The sequence below is a fragment of the Brassica napus genome, assembly GCF_020379485.1.
Source record: "Brassica napus cultivar Da-Ae chromosome A6 unlocalized genomic scaffold, Da-Ae chrA06_Random_10, whole genome shotgun sequence".
NCBI lineage: Eukaryota > Viridiplantae > Streptophyta > Magnoliopsida > Brassicales > Brassicaceae > Brassica > Brassica napus.
The window spans coordinates 11,324-28,466 of NW_026014048.1; the positions used below are offsets into that span (position 1 = coordinate 11,324).

The 17,143-nt window shown below is 35.9% G+C and overlaps 5 protein-coding genes and 1 non-coding gene across 8 annotated transcripts; 5 read left to right on the forward strand and 1 right to left on the reverse strand.

Annotated features, from left to right (window-relative positions):
- The first annotated feature begins 726 nt into the window (after nucleotides 1-726).
- On the forward strand, nucleotides 727-2,885 carry LOC125594339 (lanC-like protein GCL1). Its single transcript, XM_048770606.1, has 5 exons — nucleotides 727-1,005; nucleotides 1,107-1,294; nucleotides 1,511-1,622; nucleotides 1,856-2,082; nucleotides 2,174-2,885. Exons 1-5 carry the CDS (start codon nucleotides 814-816, stop codon nucleotides 2,754-2,756), a joined length of 1,302 nt encoding a protein of 433 aa, XP_048626563.1. The 5' UTR covers nucleotides 727-813; the 3' UTR covers nucleotides 2,757-2,885.
- Nucleotides 2,813-3,962, reverse strand: LOC125594342 (actin-related protein 2/3 complex subunit 5A). 2 transcript variants are annotated; one of them, XM_048770609.1, is made up of 5 exons: nucleotides 3,853-3,962; nucleotides 3,629-3,756; nucleotides 3,475-3,547; nucleotides 3,282-3,382; nucleotides 2,813-3,021 (listed from the first exon to the last, which is right to left on the reverse strand). In XM_048770609.1, exons 2-5 carry the CDS (start codon nucleotides 3,724-3,726, stop codon nucleotides 2,886-2,888), a joined length of 408 nt encoding a protein of 135 aa, XP_048626566.1. In that variant the 5' UTR covers nucleotides 3,727-3,756; nucleotides 3,853-3,962; the 3' UTR covers nucleotides 2,813-2,885. The 2 variants fall into 2 exon arrangements, with proteins under 2 accessions (XP_048626566.1, XP_048626567.1); XM_048770610.1 differs by having other exon boundaries at nucleotides 3,629-3,751; nucleotides 3,853-3,940.
- Nucleotides 3,963-4,034: 72 nt separating this feature from the next.
- LOC125594341 (polyadenylate-binding protein 2) lies at nucleotides 4,035-6,605 on the forward strand. Its single transcript, XM_048770608.1, has 6 exons — nucleotides 4,035-4,260; nucleotides 4,366-4,465; nucleotides 4,568-4,638; nucleotides 5,863-6,054; nucleotides 6,139-6,266; nucleotides 6,351-6,605. Exons 1-6 carry the CDS (start codon nucleotides 4,138-4,140, stop codon nucleotides 6,397-6,399), a joined length of 663 nt encoding a protein of 220 aa, XP_048626565.1. The 5' UTR covers nucleotides 4,035-4,137; the 3' UTR covers nucleotides 6,400-6,605.
- A 1,816-nt stretch (nucleotides 6,606-8,421) lies between these two features.
- On the forward strand, nucleotides 8,422-9,952 carry LOC125594340. Its single transcript, XM_048770607.1, has 3 exons — nucleotides 8,422-9,111; nucleotides 9,319-9,429; nucleotides 9,560-9,952. Exons 1-3 carry the CDS (start codon nucleotides 8,497-8,499, stop codon nucleotides 9,710-9,712), a joined length of 879 nt encoding a protein of 292 aa, XP_048626564.1. The 5' UTR covers nucleotides 8,422-8,496; the 3' UTR covers nucleotides 9,713-9,952.
- A 107-nt stretch (nucleotides 9,953-10,059) lies between these two features.
- TRNAM-CAU lies at nucleotides 10,060-10,144 on the forward strand. The gene is given in 2 exon segments: nucleotides 10,060-10,097; nucleotides 10,109-10,144. It is a non-coding gene; the product is annotated as a tRNA-Met (tRNA).
- Nucleotides 10,145-13,212: 3,068 nt separating this feature from the next.
- LOC125594343 (probable LRR receptor-like serine/threonine-protein kinase At5g65240) lies at nucleotides 13,213-17,139 on the forward strand. 2 transcript variants are annotated; one of them, XM_048770612.1, is made up of 12 exons: nucleotides 13,213-13,449; nucleotides 13,531-13,655; nucleotides 13,800-13,932; nucleotides 14,034-14,108; nucleotides 14,210-14,353; nucleotides 14,442-14,513; nucleotides 14,592-14,657; nucleotides 14,733-14,803; nucleotides 14,880-15,020; nucleotides 15,429-15,770; nucleotides 16,165-16,559; nucleotides 16,652-17,139. In XM_048770612.1, exons 2-12 carry the CDS (start codon nucleotides 13,583-13,585, stop codon nucleotides 16,964-16,966), a joined length of 1,827 nt encoding a protein of 608 aa, XP_048626569.1. In that variant the 5' UTR covers nucleotides 13,213-13,449; nucleotides 13,531-13,582; the 3' UTR covers nucleotides 16,967-17,139. The 2 variants fall into 2 exon arrangements, with proteins under 2 accessions (XP_048626569.1, XP_048626568.1); XM_048770611.1 differs by having other exon boundaries at nucleotides 13,213-13,655.
- The last annotated feature ends 4 nt before the right edge of the window (nucleotides 17,140-17,143 follow it).

The window sequence follows — 17,143 nt, forward strand, 5'->3', positions numbered from 1 at the left end:
AAGAAGAAGAAACGAATTAGGGTAACGATTAAAACGAAGAAGCTGAAGTCAAAGCATATAGATGTCAAAAAAAAATGTTCCGTCTATTTGTTTGTGTAATACGTGGAACTAAAGCTGAGGTGTCATCTCCTTATTGGCCTGAATTAATTTGAGGACGTGGACACCCTTCCCATTGAGTATATTGTGCTTTTAGCAGTGTTAGATTTCATTTTAATGGATCCAACACTCTTTAGACTTCAGTTGCATGTATTAACTAGTTATAATTTCGTAATGAGTTAAAGCTTCCTAGTTATAAATGTATCAGTACAAGCAATTAAACAAGGGAAATTGCACCCTATATACATGAAAAAAACTTAAATATACTAATTAACCAAAATTCCTCCCTCTCTCCTACTTTCTCTTTCTATCTCTCTACTCTCACTCCCAAAATCTAATTTTCAATTTTTTTTTGGTTATTTGGCAAATAAGCCCATCAAACAAATACTTTTACTACCACAAGTAGCAGTTAGGAACTTAAGGATGGGAGTTTACCCCGTTTAGTAATGACTTTACCTTCTAATAATGGTTTCTTAAGTTCTTTTAATAAGTTTCTTAAGTATTTTAATTGTTGTTAATCTATGGGCTCACCCACGTTTTATTTATGTGGTAAGTAAATGTTAGCAATAAAAAAAAAGAATGATCATAAACTGTATGAATAGTGCCTGTTGTCAAGACTCTAGAAGGGAAAAAAATTATACATATATTAAGGTAGCGTTCGTACTTTCTCATTCTAAAGATACCAAGATAAAGAGTGAGAGAGAGAGAGAGAGAGCTATGTTATCGTCGGCGGTAGAGTTCTCAGCGGAGCAAGCGAGATGCGGCGAAGATGGTAACGGCGGAGAGACAAACAAGAACGGCGATCTTGATCATTTTATTCTACGAACATCCTCCGAACCAAAAGTTCCGGCGACAAGTTTTCTCTCTACGGATACTTTCCTTAGAGCAGCAACGTTACTCAAGGACCAGGTGATGCCACATACTGCTAGGTTTAGCTAGAGTCCTTCCTATGGACCGTACGTCGGCTCGTATATATTTACCGGTCGATGTATGTATATATGTATGTGTAGGTTGTGGAGGCTACGTGGAAAGGCGGTCCGGATCCGGGTGTGGTGTTAGATCCGACTGTGTACACAGGACTACTCGGCACAGCTTTCACTTGCTTGAAGTCGTACGAGGTCACGAGGAACCATCAAGATCTGCTAACTTGCGCCGATATAATCGACACGTGTGCCGACGTTGCACGCGCCACAACCAGGTGAGAACATCTTAGATATCATATTCCACAAAAAAATATTCTGAAAACAAAATTTCATTAGTATTATTTAAAAAAAATGTCGCTTTTCAGACAATTATTAACCATAACAGAGTCATGAATAATATGTAAAATTGCAATTTGTGGAATAATATCTACACACCCAAATGAATAGGTCGTTTTCTAATAGATTTTTGGATTGATTATGGTCATGAATAGGCACGTGACGTTTTTATGTGGAAGAGGAGGAGTGTATGCGCTTGGTGCAATCGTAGCCAGTTACAGTGGGGACCAATCAAAGCTTGACCTCTTTCTCGGTCTTTTTCTTGAGGTACCTGTCTTTTCACTTGTAACTACTTCAGGTTTTAGTTTCACCACATTCAGACAAAAGTAGATTAAGTATACATATCTCATGTTACAATAATGTGATAACAATGTTCTGTTTTATAGACTAACATTGGTATACACTTGATAGTTTTGTTCTGTTTAATAAACTGACATTGATCTAAACTCTTACGTGATAACTAGATACAATAAACAATATGTTTTTATAAAATTGTTTAGCTAGCAGAAGAAAGAGAGTTACCAGCAGGACCAGAGGAAGGAGGATTTGGAATGTCATATGACCTTCTCTATGGAAGAGCGGGTTTTCTTTGGGCTGCTTTGTTCCTAAACCGATACCTCGGTGAAGGCACTGTTCCTGATCATCTCTTATCGCCTATTGTCGCAGCCATCTTATCTGGTGGACGAGTTGGCGCAGCAGATCATCAAGCTTGCCCTTTGTTATACAGGCACAACTGATTTCTATCTTTTAAGTTCATTTATTTCAAGAATGTCAAGAGCATAAACTTATCCTTCTTTTTGTTTGTTTGTGGTTTATAGGTTCCACGGGACACGGTTTTGGGGTGCGGCGAATGGATTAGCTGGAATCTTGCACGTCTTGTTACACTTCCCATTATCAGAAGAGGATGTGAAGGATGTGCAAGGGACGTTGAGGTACATGATGAGCAATAGGTTTCCAAACAGCGGAAACTATCCGTGCAGCGAAGGGAATCCGAGAGATAAGCTGGTCCAGTGGGCTCATGGTGCAACCGGCATGGCCATTACTCTGGCTAAAGCATCACAGGTGTTTCCAAAGGAGAGGGATTTTCGTGAAGCAGCAATTGAAGCTGGAGAAGTAGTGTGGAAGAGTGGCTTGGTGAAGAAGGTAGGTTTAGCGGATGGAGTTGCTGGCAACGCCTATGCTTTCTTGTCGCTTTATAGGTTAACAGGAGATGTTGTGTACGAAGAGAGAGCAAAAGCGTTCGCGAGTTACTTGTGTCATGACGCGAGAGAGCTTGTGAGTGCGACAATGGGAGAAGCAGAATATGACTACTCGCTGTTCCGGGGACTAGCTGGACCGGCATGCCTCTGGTTCGATCTTGTGTCGCCGGTAGATTCTAAGTTTCCTGGTTATGAGATATAATTCAATGTCAGGTCTAGTTTAAGATAAACTGTTGGTTCAGTTATCGAAAGTGCATCTTCAATGAATGTATGATCAAAACAAAAACTCATGTCTTTTTAAAGTAATACAATGGTGGTAATAATACAATGATCAAACGGTATTGATAGTATCAGTAAGACAACGGAGAATGCAACCGAGACCAGCTCTCTCAGTGAGTTTCTCGTGAATCTTCAAACACTGATCGCATGTAGGTCGGTCCCCAGTGGAAAGGCCTCTGTACAAGTACCTGTTCCACACCATTCAAGCAAACATAAAGATTAACACTTACTCTTCAAGAGCTAAGCTAAATTGTAACATTCCCTCAATGGACAGAGATCGCAATAACAAAACCTAACCATATTATACAACACGACCAACTCTTTATTTTCATACAAACAAAGATTGCATTGACACAAAACCTAAACCATGTTATATAAATTTTTGCTCTAGCCTTTATCTATCTCCAATGAAATTCAGACAAGAAATAAGAGGCAAGGGGGGATTTACTTCATGAGAATGTCGTAATACTCGACATCAAGAGCATTCAGCATTCCTTCAATATCCTTTATCGCCATTAAAGCTCTGTGCACAACTATCCAATTAGCCGACTGCAAATTGAAAGCAACCATTTATTATAATCATCATTCCTTTGGTAATGAGCACACAAACTATTAGAGAGAGATGCAGAGGAAACAGAGACCTTGCAACGCTCATCGAGAGTTTTAGGAGGTGAACCTTCAAGAGCCGTTTTTAGAGCTTCAACGGGTTTGTACCTGCACAAAACCAAGTTAACTATTAAAGGTCATCTGACAAAAGAAAAGGGAACTTTAAACTCAAAAGGTAAAGGTGAATACTGTTTGAGTAAGCTTTCGATCTTGCTAGATTTGGTTTCGATCCTAGCGATGATTGCCTCTGCATTATCAGCCTCAACAAATCCACCTGCTCCTGCCATTGGATCTCTCTCTCTCTCCAGCAAATTGATCTAAAACCACAATCAATTCATTTCATTCAAATTAAAATCAATTATAATCAGTAATCAAGAAAATTCGGGATCAAAGCTTAAAGATTCGAAGCTTACCTGGAGGGATCAAAGCGAATCAATCAAAGGCGATTCTGACGAGTTCAAAATCTTTAGCGGTGATGTTTTGGGTGATCGATAATGTAATTGTAGATAAATATAAGGGGTCGAATCGAAATTAACGATAAGGTTGTAATTGGGCCTATAGGCCCAATTAGGATATAATAAATAGGCTCAGATACGATACTTACGTGTCGCTATCCGAATCGGTTTAAAAGTGCCCTAAGCGTTTCTTTTTAGACAAAAAAAAAAAGAAGAACAAAGCAAACGTCGCGACGGAGAGCGATGGAGGAAGAGGAGCACGAGGTTTACGGGGGAGAGATTCCCGACGTCGGAGAGATGGATGGTGACCTGGAGGCTCCTAATCCTGATATGGAGATGGCTGCTGCCGACGAGGATGCTGCTAAGGTCTGCTGCTATTCTTCCCTCTCTCTGTTTTACTGTTTTGGGAAGTGATGATCGATTGATTTGTAATCGCGTGTGTGTCTGTTTGATTGGTAATTTGAACACTAGGAGCTGGATGAGATGAAAAAACGATTGAAGGAGATGGAGGATGAAGCTGCTGCTCTACGTGAGATGCAGGCCAAGGTTGAGAAGGAGATGGGAGCTCAAGGTTTAACTCTCTTTGATTTCGTTTCCTTAACAACTGCAAGCTAAGATATGGCTTCTTCTTCACTTCAATTGTTTTTTTTTTTTTTTGAATTTTCAATTGCAGATCCTGCTACTCTAGCAGCAAATCAAGCAGGCAAGGAGGAGGTTGATGCTCGATCGGTTTTTGTTGGCAATGTAAGAATGCTTATGTTTCTTCTTATTGATTTCTGTTTTCTCTTTGTTCTTCTTTGAACTATTGATCGCTGCTGGTTGATTTCATAGTTTCAGTTCTCACTGGTTTAGTGTGCATTCACTTAGAGTATGAGTTGTGCGTAGATGAATAGCTTTTAATATTGGATGTTAGGAGTATTATAGTTCTACAATGTGATTATGTTCTCTTCTTCCTGTTGTACTCTCTACATGACTTGCTATCAAAGCTAGTGGTTGAATTGATAATGTAACATCTTTGGTGTGGGGCATGCACTGGATGTCTGTTTAGTGACCAGTCTAGATTAGACTAAAATTATTAATAGTAAAGTGATGAGAGTGTAGAAGATAAGATATCTTTCAATTTATTTGTTCCATACCTCACCCTTTTCATCTGTTCCATCTGTTCGAAATTTAGGATGTCTGTTGTTTTGTTTTCTTTTTCGTTGAGTTTGATTTTCTTATGACTTTTCTCAGTGCAGTCGCAGGCTTGTTCTCATTGCTGAAGTTCTTATTAGCTTTGGGTTTTCTGATAGTTTTAGGGGGGGGTCTCTACATCTTATTTTTGTATTAAAAATATCAGCTCTGTTCTCTTGTCGAACATGATTAAAAAATCTGAAAAAAAGAAAAAAATACGTTTTAGATCCCCAAAAAAAAATTGAAAAGGAAAAAAGTCATGGGTTTGAGAAAGAGAGGGAATGTGGAGAGAGTGAAATAGTTGAGTGGTGTAGATTGCAATCCTTCCACTAGGAGAATAGGAGACAGCTCTTGAAGAGCTGAACCGAGATGCTGGAGGCTTTCCTATTTGGTGAGAATCTGCTGTTTGGTGAATGGTGCTAACAAATTATGAAAGATTGTCATAAAGTTTATGGTTGGTACTCAGCGTAAGGGATCTTTTCGTCTTAATGGCCACTCAAGTATACTAAATTTTCCACTCTGCTTTGCCTCGGAAAAAAATAAATTTATTTCTTAGGCTTTAAAAATTTGGAGTTGATTAACTGTGACAAGTTCACTAAGTTCTTGTTCATGTTTGCACATGTGAAAAGAATGAAAGGTAGAGGGCGTGTGTTTGATGAAGGATGGTCAACAATCAATGTCTTTGCTTGTTGTTCTTGTTTCTCTGAACTTGCTAATCTGATGGATTGATCTTTGTGTTCCTCATGGGTTATGCTTGTTTGCTGTGTACTATAACTGCATATTTTCACTATGCAGGTTGATTACGCTTGTACACCTGAAGAAGTGCAGCAACATTTCCAATCATGCGGGACTGTCCATCGGGTGACAATTCTGACGGACAAGTTCGGGCAGCCAAAGGGATTTGCGTATGTCGAGTTTGTGGAAGTTGAAGCCATACAAGAGGCTCTGCAGCTGAATGAATCAGAGTTACATGGTCGTCAACTAAAGGTACATTACACAAAAGTTTATTCCTAACTACTACTACTATAAAGACCCAAAAACTCATTTATCTGGCTTAAATTTTTCTTGTAGGTGCTGCCTAAGAGAACAAACGTTCCTGGACTGAAACAGCACCGTGGTAGACGATTCAACCCGTACATGGGCTACCGGTTCCGCAGACCTTTCATGTCTCCGTATATGTATTCTCCATATGGATATGGGTATGTTCGTTTTACACCTTGTGGTTACAGCTTCTCTTGACATCTTTCTTAATCGTTTTTCCCTTTCTAAATCTGTGTATGCAGGAAAGCGCCTAGGTTCAGAAGGCCAATGCGTTACATGCCATACCAATAAAAAAAAGGCTTTCATTGGCTTAAAACAAAGAGCGGATTCGTAATATATGGCTAATGTCCATCTTTTGTTAAGCTTTCTCTGTGACTTGGTCTCTCTCCTGTTTTTTTTTTAATAACTTGGCGCGTAAACATTTGGAATCTTGACTGGTATTTATAAGTTTCATATCGTTTGATATGAATCATCTATATGATTATAAATTATGGCCATGTGTTACATAATGCCTTTTGTGTTTAGTATTAGCCAGTTGACGAATAGAAAAAAGGTCAACTCCACTATTAGTGAAATTAGGTAGATGCTTTGTGTACGGCGTATTTTATGAACTCGCTATCATGCGCCGAGTAAAAGTTGTTAATGAGGAGCTTAGAGCATCTTTATCCCTAAAATCTTTAATGGGATCCTTAATGATATTTTAATAATAAATGTAACTCTAAGAACTTTTGTTAAGAAACTCTCATTTTAAGTAGTTCAATGGGAGTTTCTTAATTTGGGTTTCTTAAAAAAAAATAGAGCTTAAGTAAGAGATTAACCTCTTCGACAGCCTTCTCTCTCTGTCGTTCAGGCAACTTCAATGCTTTGATCTCTGCTTGGGCTTAACTCTTTGCCTTATCTGTACACCACCAAGTCAATGCTTTAAAACAAGAATGACTACACAAGAAGCCAAGGCACGAGGAACAAAACACTTAATTCCATTTTAAACATAACAGCTTAAGTCCATTACAGAACAACATCACACCAGAAACATGAGTTGACATGAATTAAACCCAATGTCACAAGCATTCATCACATGCAGATGCAACACTAAACCATAACTTAACTCTAACAAGCATTAAACCCTCTGTCAACTACTTTCCAGACAAGAGCAATAAAGAATAAAGCAAGACTTGAAGAAGAGTTAAGTTGTGCAAAATTACCTCAGAAGTTGTTAAGTTAGTGGTTGCTTCTCCAAGAAGTTGATGTCTTAGCCTGTGCCACAGCACCCTCAACCACGAAGACAAGACTTGCAGAAGAATCAAGATATACAGAAGAATTAATTAGCAGAATGAAGATTATATGTACAAGGTTATGTTAAAGAGAACGATCTTATTTAAGTGACTAAATCAGCTAGATGAAACGTTTGAGCTATGTATTGTTCGATATTTCCCAACTCAGTCACATGAAACGTTTGATCTATGTGTTGAGAAAAACCACAAAAGCGATGATGCAAGACAAACCACAAAAGCCATGATACAAGACACTAACAGGGAGACACAAAGCTAAAAAGCCTTAAAATGAGAAAGAAGAGTTACTTGTTGTTCAACATTGATGACCCACTGATCTACTTGCTTCAACAACTCTTCTTGCGTCTGTTTCTTCCTCAAAGCCGAGAAAGCCCTCTCCTTTCCATGTTCCCGGATTAATTCTCTTGCTGCTTTCTTCTCAACTTCAATTACTTTCTCAACCTAATTTACGAAAAGTTATGCAGGTGGGTTAAATTGGAATAAGCCAAGAACTCAAAAAAGCTTGAGCCTTTTGTTGTCATCAGTACTAAATAACAATCAAAACCATATATAACAACTGAAGCTTATTCAATCAAATGAAACAAAACTACAGATGGTTAAACCTATATGATCACAGTTTATATAGAAAGGAGATAAGATTTGGATCAAACAATACATTTGTTTCAACTTTGGAGGTGCTAAGGAGAGCTTGGAGGTGCGAAGAAAACCAATTGAACAAACAATACGTTTGTTTCAACCTTGGAGGTGCGTAGGAGAGAACGACAGCCATCGTCGTCCTGCGGAGAGCACGAGAGCCGGAGAAGCCGATAGAAACCAAAGAAAAGAAAAAGAGAGAAGAAAAAAAAATTGGAAAATATATGATTTAGCTTTGGTTAGCTGACACGTGGGGGAAAAACCCCTTTAGTTATCGATCACCAAAATCCTTTCTTAAGGATCGATAACACTCTTTTTATTTAGTTTTCATTTAATTAAATAGCCAATTAACTTTAAAACCTCATTTAAGATCCCCCGATAAAGATGGTCTTAGAGTCATCGCCATTTCTTGCAGCGATCCCAATTTGAGTGAGTGTCAGTTGTTGGAGATCTGAAAAAGACGATAATGTCCTTATCTCTTCCCTCTCGATACGCTTTCTTCTCCGGCTCCACTCCTGTCCGCATCTGTAGGAGCAGCAGCAATCTCTGCTTCTCCGTCGCATCTGTACGGAATACTAAACTCTTCCCTCAACCTACCCTCCTCCGCCACGTCATCACGTCTCCTCGGTCGAATTTCGAGATCGTGCGTGATTATAGAATTCAGGCGTCTTCTTCGCTCGGATCACACGAAGAAGACGCTGACTCCGATGGTGGTTTCGATTTTAGCAGCTTCGTTTCTTTCGCGGAGGCGGTTTGTATTCTGTCTTCCGCCGTGATTTCGGTGGTTCTCGCGGTGAATTACGCGGCGGTTGGTGAGATTGGGAAGAAGGTTCTGTCTTTGGGTTTTGTCGGGTTGTTGTGTTCGGTCGCGTCTGGTTCGTGGCTTAGACGACGGCAATGGATGAGGATTTGCAAAGGAACCAGAGAAGGCGAGGGTACGAATTTAATTCGACGGTTGGAGAAGCTTGAAGAGGATTTGAAAACCTCGACCAACATTGTAAGAGTTCTCTCAAGGCATCTGGAGAAACTGGGGATACGGTTTCGGGTCACCCGGAAAGCTCTCAAGGAACCCGTTTCTGAGGTAAAGCTTCGATCTTGGCGTTAGTAGCTTCATTTCGGATACTTGGGAGATAGGATTTAGTAGCTTCACACGCTCTCTTTGTAGTATTCCTCACCTGAACATATGCTATAATCTGACTGGTCAATGTAGCTGTTGTTTTACATAAAGTTTAGTTCTTTACGTGTTGTATGTATCTCAAAAGTGTTTGGTCTGTTTTTTTGTACAAAGACTGCAGCTTTGGCTCAAAAGAATTCTGAGGCTACAAGAGTGATAGCTGCGCAACAAGAGATTCTAGAGAAGGAGCTTGGCGAAATTCAGAAGGTTCTGCTCGCTATGCAGGTTTTAATTGTTTTTGCTTGTTATTGTCAGAATGTAGAAGGTTGTCTTTTACGTTTCTGCCAGGCTTGAATTGAAGACGACCATACTAGTTTCGTTTGAGCTTATGAATGCTGGTTTGCTTGCTTTATAGGATCAACAGCGAAAGCAACTCGAGCTTATCCTTACAATTGCCAAGAACGGGAAGCTGTTTGAGAGCTCTACTAGTAGCAGGAAAGCGCCTAATGAAGAGAAAGATAAGACAGCAGAAGAACCCTCAACATCCGAAAAGATACTCTATCAATAAACCAGAGGTAATACAAACACACAAGAACTGGCGAATGACAGTGTAAGGCTTTTGCCTGGAGAAGTTGTTCTCGAAAGCCAGGAGAGCGAGAACGAACACCCGAAAATGGATAAACTCACTGTGGTTTCGTCGATGTATTGTCATCATTATTTTGGGTTTGTGTATTCCACTTGCTTCTGAATTCAAATTTTCCTTGTAATAGAGAGTTCTTGATGATGGTCGACTTGAAACGGTTTCAGATATTATCGACCCATTCGTGTAATCAATCAGCAAGTGCAATTACATGTTCGAGAACAACCTTGGATAACATTTGGTATAAAAAATAAGATGGAGAGATTCTATCAGAGGGGGCGGTGGCGCAGTTGGCTAGCGCGTAGGTCTCATAGCTATTGAGTGATCCTGAGGTCGAGAGTTCGAGCCTCTCTCGCCCCAATTATTTTTGCTTTTTTTATTGGCTTATAGTAAAAGTGTAAAACCGAAAACAAAGCCGCCCACATGTTTAATCTAATCCTATTCGTTAATAACATTCAAAGCATCATGATGACTAATTATTTATTTTTATTATAACTAGATTTTTTAACCGCGGATAAGATATTATATGTATTTTTCAATTCTAAAAAATAATGTATAATATTGTATTATATTATTTAAAGAATATAAATAAGACTACATAACATAAATATATTTTTTTATATTTTCTTTGTGGAAATCATTATGTTGTTTGATTGTTGTATTTGATTCACATATTTGCATAGATATTTGTGATAGATGAATAACTATATTTTTTATTATCAGTAAATAATATATATTTATTATATAATATAAGAAAAATGAAATTATTTACTTTTTAACAAACTTGTCTCATGTTGGGGACTCGGTTATAGACATATCATATTCGAAGGAAACATTTTTACACTTATCAATCTTCTTAACAATCAAGAAACAAATCTGAATATCTAAACAATATCTCATACGATCTCTTTGTGGAATAACTGCTCTGAAAAAATTGAATTTATGCATCAAAAAAGACTGGAAATGGATGTGCATATATGTTATCTAAGTCAGCTTTACAAAAAACTATTTATAGTTCATATATCATTTATGTCAATCCTATTTTTTTGTCCATCATTTCTTAAACATCTTGAAATAAGTAATGCTAATTAATAAACAACTTTTGGCTCACAAAATAAAAATCAAATTTGTCTAATTATCGCTTAATTTGTCTAACTGATATATGTATTTCTCAATTCTAAAAAAATAATGTAGAATATTGTATTACATTATTTAAAGAATATAAAATATGACTACATAACATAAATATATTTTTAAAATTTTCTTTGTGGAAATCATTATGTTGTTTGATTGTTGTACTTGATTCACATATTTGCATAGATATTTGTGATAGATGAATAACTATATTTTTATTATCAGTAAATAATATATATTGATTATATAATATAAGAAAAATAAAATTATTTACTTTTTAAACAAACTTGTCTCATGTTGGGGACTCGGTTATAGACATATCATATTCGAAAGATACATTTTAACAATTATCAATCTTATTAACATTGAAAAAACAAATCTACATATCAAAACAATATCTCATACGATCTATATGTGGAATAACTACTATGAATAAATTGAATTTAGGCATCAAAAAGGACTGGAAATAGATGTGCAGATATGTTATCTAAGTCAGCTTCACAAAGTACTATTCATAGTTCATATATCATTAATGTCCATCCTATTTTTTTGTCCATCATTTCTTAAACATCTTGAAATAACTAATACTAATTAATAATAAACTTTTTGCTGGAAAAAAAATCAAATTTGTCTAATTATCGCTTAAATATTTTATTAATATGGTCTAAGAAGTTTTCAAGTGATATCATAGTTTAATTTATTAGTTTTTTTTTGTTAATTTTTAGAGTTTTTTGTATTTAAGATTTTTTTCCATATTAAGCTTCTATTTCTTTCACAAAATTGATATATATATATATATATATATATATATATATATATATGTCATAAAAATTACCATCAAATCAGTTTTACTTATTTATTATTTTGTTTTAACGAAAATACACTTTTTAAATAATTTAATTTAAAATAAAATTATAAATTAATTTGCTGTATTCTAACAATTTCATTGATTTAATTAATTTGCTTGGGTGGATAACTTAAAAAGTTTTCATATGAATCAGGGAAAGCAAGCTTATGTTGTTATATTATATTTATTTTGTGTATATAGAATCTATATATAATGCTAGTGTAATAAAGAAAGAACATTATTTTTTTGTAACTTCAAAAAGATACATTATTACAATTTGAAATGAATCAAAATTGAATAGAATGGTAATTAAATATTTGTAAATCTAATTGTTTAGTTGGATTCTCCTGAAAAAAAATCGATTGGTTAAACAAATGTTTCAAAATTTGTTGTGGTATTGTTTTGTCTATAAATTATAAAATTTATTGAATTAATATATTTAATTATTAGATCCTTAAATAATAATTTATTAAGACATTAGGAAAATATGTTTTGAGTTGTTTTGTCAAAATTGTACAAAAATCTATGCTTTTTCATATTTGTAACTTCAAAAAGATACATTATGACAATTTGAAATTAATCAAAATTGAATAAAATGGTAATTAAATATTTGTAAATCTAATTGTTTTTTTATCTTGTTTAGTTGGATTCTCATGAAAAAAATCGATAGGTTAAACAAATGTTTCAAAATTTGTTGTGTTATTGTTTTGTCTATAAATTATAAAATTTATTGAATTAATATATTTAATTATTGCACCCTTAAATAATATTTTATTAAGACATTAGAGAAGTATGTTTTGAGTTGTTTTGTCAAAATTGTACAAAAATTTATGCTTTTTCATATTTGTCACGAAAATTTATATGTTAAACTTACTTTTACAAAATTCTTAACTTTGTCACGAAAACAAAAATCTATGATTTTTCATATTTGTCGACGTTCTCACACTTTCAAATAATATATTAGCTTAGTCACTTACTTATTTTTTTTTTACAAAACAAAGTATCGGAGTCTTGAAAGTTGAATTCATATTATTCTAAATGTACATAAGAGTTTGTGATTACATATTTAGTGGTTCTTGTATATGTGTCCAAGAAAGTTTCAATGGCTTAGTGGTAACTGTCCTATATATATATCATACTAACCCGGGTTCGATCCTCACTTTTGCATTGTTTTTTCATTTTTTGCGAAAAATAAATGAGATGACATGGCAATTTCGGACTTTCTGATTGGTTGATTTTTCTATCCTACGTGGACAACCTCTCCATGGCTTATATCCCTCTTTTAGTATAGTATAGATAATCACGCAGGAAAAGCAGTTCTTGAACCAACCAATGTCGGGGCTTCTTGGTCTCTCTTTGACTAGCCATTGTGAATGTCATAATGGCTATTTGCGTAAAAGAAAGACTTTTTCCCTACAAAACAAATAAGTGAAGTAACGCAAAAGAGTTTTACTTTAGTTTCTCTTCAAAGTAAGAGTGGAAGTGAAATCATCCAAAATTCCAAATCTTAGTTGGAATCTTTCGTTCTTTTTTCCTTTTTTGGATTATCTTCTCTGCTACAAGTTTCTTCTTTGGAACTGAGTTGTTCTTTCTCTTTGCTCTTCACAAATCGGAGTTTTAATCGTGAAGAAGTGTAATTTCTCCGACCAAAATTGGTACTTTTATCTTCTGGGCAGCTATAAAGGTTCGTTTTTTAGAAGCTGTAACAACCCGAAGCAAATAAAGGATTAGAAAGTAACTAATCCTTTGTGGTAGGTTCATTCAGATTCTTGTATATGGCGAATCCAACATCTTGAAATTTGCTAGTTCTTAGAAAGATGGCTCTGCCTTTTATGATAACTGCTTTGGCGCTTGCCTGTCTATGGTCATCTGTGTCACCTGATGATCAAGGTAAATTTCATTACTTTTTACTTAAAATCTTTTTTTTTTCTTCTATTTATATCATTTCGCTTCTAGTTAGCAGCTTCTAAAACTGTCTTATTATGTAAATAGTATGATATTTGTTGGTTTTAACTCTTGCAATTTCGTGTTTAGGGGAGGCTTTATTTGCTCTGAGGACCTCGTTACGTGCATCTCCTCAACAGCTAAGCGACTGGAACCTGAACCAAGTAGATCCTTGTACTTGGTCTCAAGTTATTTGTGATGAGCAGAAGCATGTTACTTCTCTGTATGTTTCCATAACAGTATAACACTAACCACAATTACTCAACGCTTTGTTTAAATAATGGCTTGAGAGATTATTAACCTTTTTGCTATATGGTTTTGCAGAACCTTGTCTTACATGAACTTCTCCTCGGGAACTTTATCTTCAGGAATAGGAATCTTGAAAACTCTCAAAACTCTGTAAGTATATGCCTGCTTTGGTTGGAGCTGTGAGCTTGTTGGAAGTTAATTTCTACTGTTACATGTGTTATATTAAATGAGGATTCTTTTTGTGCTCATAGTACATTGAAGGGAAATGGAATTACTGGTGAAATACCAGAATCTATTGGGAATCTTTCTAGCTTGACAAGCTTGGATTTAGAGGACAATCAACTCTCTGGTCCCATACCATCCACGCTTGGTAATCTCAGTAACATCCAGTTCCTGTAAGTGTCTTGAAACCTGTCTGAGATCTCTTTGTGTTCAAATAATAAAGGCCAGTCTTTTATTCTTCTGTTTGGCTTAACTAAGCAGGACCCTGAGTAGGAACAACCTAAATGGAACTGTCCCTGATTCACTCACTGGCCTCTCAAAACTGATAAATATGTGAGTCTTCTGTTCTGTTCTCTGTCTTGTCTTCTTCAGTATTCCTTAAAGCTATTGCTTTTGAACTACATTATGCAGTTTGCTCGACTCAAACAATCTCAGCGGTGAGATTCCTCAGAGTTTATTCGACATTCCAAAATACAAGTACGTATGATACACTTGCAGTTTCCATTTATCTTACCACTATAATCTGATTTGTGTTTTTTAAACACTTAATAGTTTCACAGCAAACAACTTGACTTGTGGTGGCATTTACCCTCACCCTTGCGTAACCGTGTCCAATCCTTCAGGTGAAACTATAATAATCTGCTTATGCTTTACTTGCACAGATACCAAGTAAGGAGAGTTTGTGTTTGCTCTGATTAGGTGATTCAAGCAATTCAAAAACCGGAATCATCGCAGGAGTTGTTAGCGGGAGCACAGTGATTCTCCTTGGATTCTTCTTGTTTTTCTTCTGCAAGGATAAACATAAAGGATACAGACGTGAAGTGTTTGTAGATGTTGCAGGTTTGTGAACAATCTTTACTTTACTAGGAGCTTTAAAAACATTTTGTCTAGGCCTGCGGTTAATTAACCGAACCAAACCTGCCGAACCAAAAATTTTGGTTTTTGGTTCAGTTCATTAGAAGGTTTGGTTCAGTTTGGCAACTAAAAAAATGTTGGTTTTCGGTTGGATAATTTGTTAGTTCGGTTTTCTAAAAAAATACCAATCTTAACCAAAATTCCAAACCAAACTAACCAAATCTGAACTGAATTAACCAAAACTAAACAAAAAATTTTGAATTTTATTCAATCTAAACAGAAAATTTAACCGAACTAATCAAAAACTAAACTTCGGTATAAAATTTGAAACCGAACTAACCAAAAATCGAACCGATTTTGTCTTTTTACCTTTTCTTGAAACTTTGAGTTCAGGTGAAGTAGACAGAAGGATTGCGTTTGGACAGTTGAGAAGATTTTCATGGAGAGAGCTTCAACTGGCGACAGATGAGTTCAGTGAAAGCAACGTTCTTGGACAAGGAGGCTTTGGGAAAGTATACAAAGGAGTGCTTTTGGATGGCACCAAAGTCGCAGTGAAGAGATTAACTGACTTTGAACGACCAGGAGGAGACGAAGCTTTCCAGAGAGAAGTTGAAATGATAAGTGTAGCTGTTCATAGGAACCTGCTTCGCCTTATAGGCTTTTGCACAACACAGACCGAACGCCTTTTGGTGTATCCCTTCATGCAGAATCTAAGTGTTGCATATCGGTTAAGAGGTAACAAGAAAGCAAACTTTACTCTTTTGGTTTAGGAGGTTCGAACTTTTTGTCATGGTTCTAAAAATCTCGGCAAACCAGCCGAAACAATTTTCTTAATATCCGATTTATACAATTCACATTGGTTTAAATTATTCTAACTTGGTTTAAATTAGTCTAAATCAGTTAATTAAGTAATAATGTTAGCACAAATCTACAAAAAATTATTTTCTTCTGTTTTGTATATCTAATTTTGATAATTCATCAAAATAATTTTATAATTAAACCCGAAAATGAAAAAATTCTATACAAATGTAAAATATATAAAAATCATTCTAGCTAGTCTTCTACAAATCTTTCTAATTAATGCCTAGCTATTTCTTGAACATTACTTTTTGTGATTGATTATATGCAGAGATAAAACGAGGGGAACCAGTTTTGGATTGGTTCAGGAGGAAACAGATTGCTCTAGGTGCAGCAAGAGGACTTGAGTATCTTCATGAACATTGCAATCCGAAGATCATACATAGAGACGTGAAGGCTGCTAATGTGTTACTAGATGAAGATTTTGAAGCAGTGGTTGGTGATTTTGGTTTAGCTAAGTTGGTAGATGTTAGAAGGACTAATGTGACCACTCAGGTCCGTGGAACAATGGGTCACATTGCACCTGAATGTATATCCACAGGGAAATCATCAGAGAAAACCGATGTTTTTGGGTATGGAATCATGCTTCTTGAGCTTGTAACTGGACAAAGAGCCATTGATTTCTCGCGGTTAGAGGAAGAAGATGATGTCTTGTTGCTAGACCATGTAAGTAATGTTTGAAACTGAGATCACTTTCTCTTTTTTTTTTTTTTTTGCTTCTTCTCAAGAGAGTAATAAACAATCTTTTTGGTTTTCAGGTGAAGAAGTTGGAAAGAGAAAAGAGACTTGGAGATATTGTAGATAAGAAGCTTGAAGAGGATTACATAGAGGAAGAACTAGAGATGATGATACAAGTGGCTTTGTTGTGCACACAAGCAGCACCGGAAGAAAGACCAGCTATGTCGGAAGTTGTGAGGATGCTTGAAGGAGAAGGGCTTGCAGAGAGATGGGAAGAATGGCAGAATCTTGAAGTGACAAGACAAGAAGAGTTTCAGAGGCTGCAGAGGAGATTTGATTGGGGTGAAGATTCGATAAACAATCAAGACGCCATTGAATTATCTGGTGGAAGATAGAAATATACTTTTGATTTTCAAAGGTGACACTCTTGTGATTCAAACTGTAAAGTAGATGAAGATTGATTTTTTAAAACATCAGTGAAGTTTACATATAGAATGTTCGTATGAAGAATATAAACAACATGTATGAGTTATATAATACAACAAGACAACATGTACATTCTAAGACATTAG

Coding starts and splice junctions, on each gene's coding strand:
- LOC125594339 (XM_048770606.1), top strand. CDS start 814: ATGTTATCGTCGGCGGTAGAGTTCTCAGCGGAGCAAGCGAGATGCGGC. Junction 1,295..1,510: donor GTTGCACGCGCCACAACCAG/GTGAGAACATCT, acceptor GGTCATGAATAG/GCACGTGACGTTTTTATGTG. Junction 2,083..2,173: donor GCTTGCCCTTTGTTATACAG/GCACAACTGATT, acceptor TGTGGTTTATAG/GTTCCACGGGACACGGTTTT.
- LOC125594343 (XM_048770611.1), top strand. CDS start 13,583: ATGGCTCTGCCTTTTATGATAACTGCTTTGGCGCTTGCCTGTCTATGG. Junction 13,933..14,033: donor CAGAAGCATGTTACTTCTCT/GTATGTTTCCAT, acceptor ATGGTTTTGCAG/AACCTTGTCTTACATGAACT. Junction 16,560..16,651: donor ATGTCTTGTTGCTAGACCAT/GTAAGTAATGTT, acceptor TTTGGTTTTCAG/GTGAAGAAGTTGGAAAGAGA.
- LOC125594342 (XM_048770609.1), bottom strand. CDS start 3,726: ATGGCAGGAGCAGGTGGATTTGTTGAGGCTGATAATGCAGAGGCAATC. Junction 3,548..3,628: donor ATCGAAAGCTTACTCAAACA/GTATTCACCTTT, acceptor GGTTTTGTGCAG/GTACAAACCCGTTGAAGCTC. Junction 3,383..3,474: donor CTCTCGATGAGCGTTGCAAG/GTCTCTGTTTCC, acceptor TTCAATTTGCAG/TCGGCTAATTGGATAGTTGT.
- LOC125594340 (XM_048770607.1), top strand. CDS start 8,497: ATGTCCTTATCTCTTCCCTCTCGATACGCTTTCTTCTCCGGCTCCACT. Junction 9,112..9,318: donor TCAAGGAACCCGTTTCTGAG/GTAAAGCTTCGA, acceptor TTTTGTACAAAG/ACTGCAGCTTTGGCTCAAAA. Junction 9,430..9,559: donor AGGTTCTGCTCGCTATGCAG/GTTTTAATTGTT, acceptor CTTGCTTTATAG/GATCAACAGCGAAAGCAACT.
- LOC125594341 (XM_048770608.1), top strand. CDS start 4,138: ATGGAGGAAGAGGAGCACGAGGTTTACGGGGGAGAGATTCCCGACGTC. Junction 4,261..4,365: donor CCGACGAGGATGCTGCTAAG/GTCTGCTGCTAT, acceptor TTTGAACACTAG/GAGCTGGATGAGATGAAAAA. Junction 4,466..4,567: donor GAAGGAGATGGGAGCTCAAG/GTTTAACTCTCT, acceptor TTTCAATTGCAG/ATCCTGCTACTCTAGCAGCA.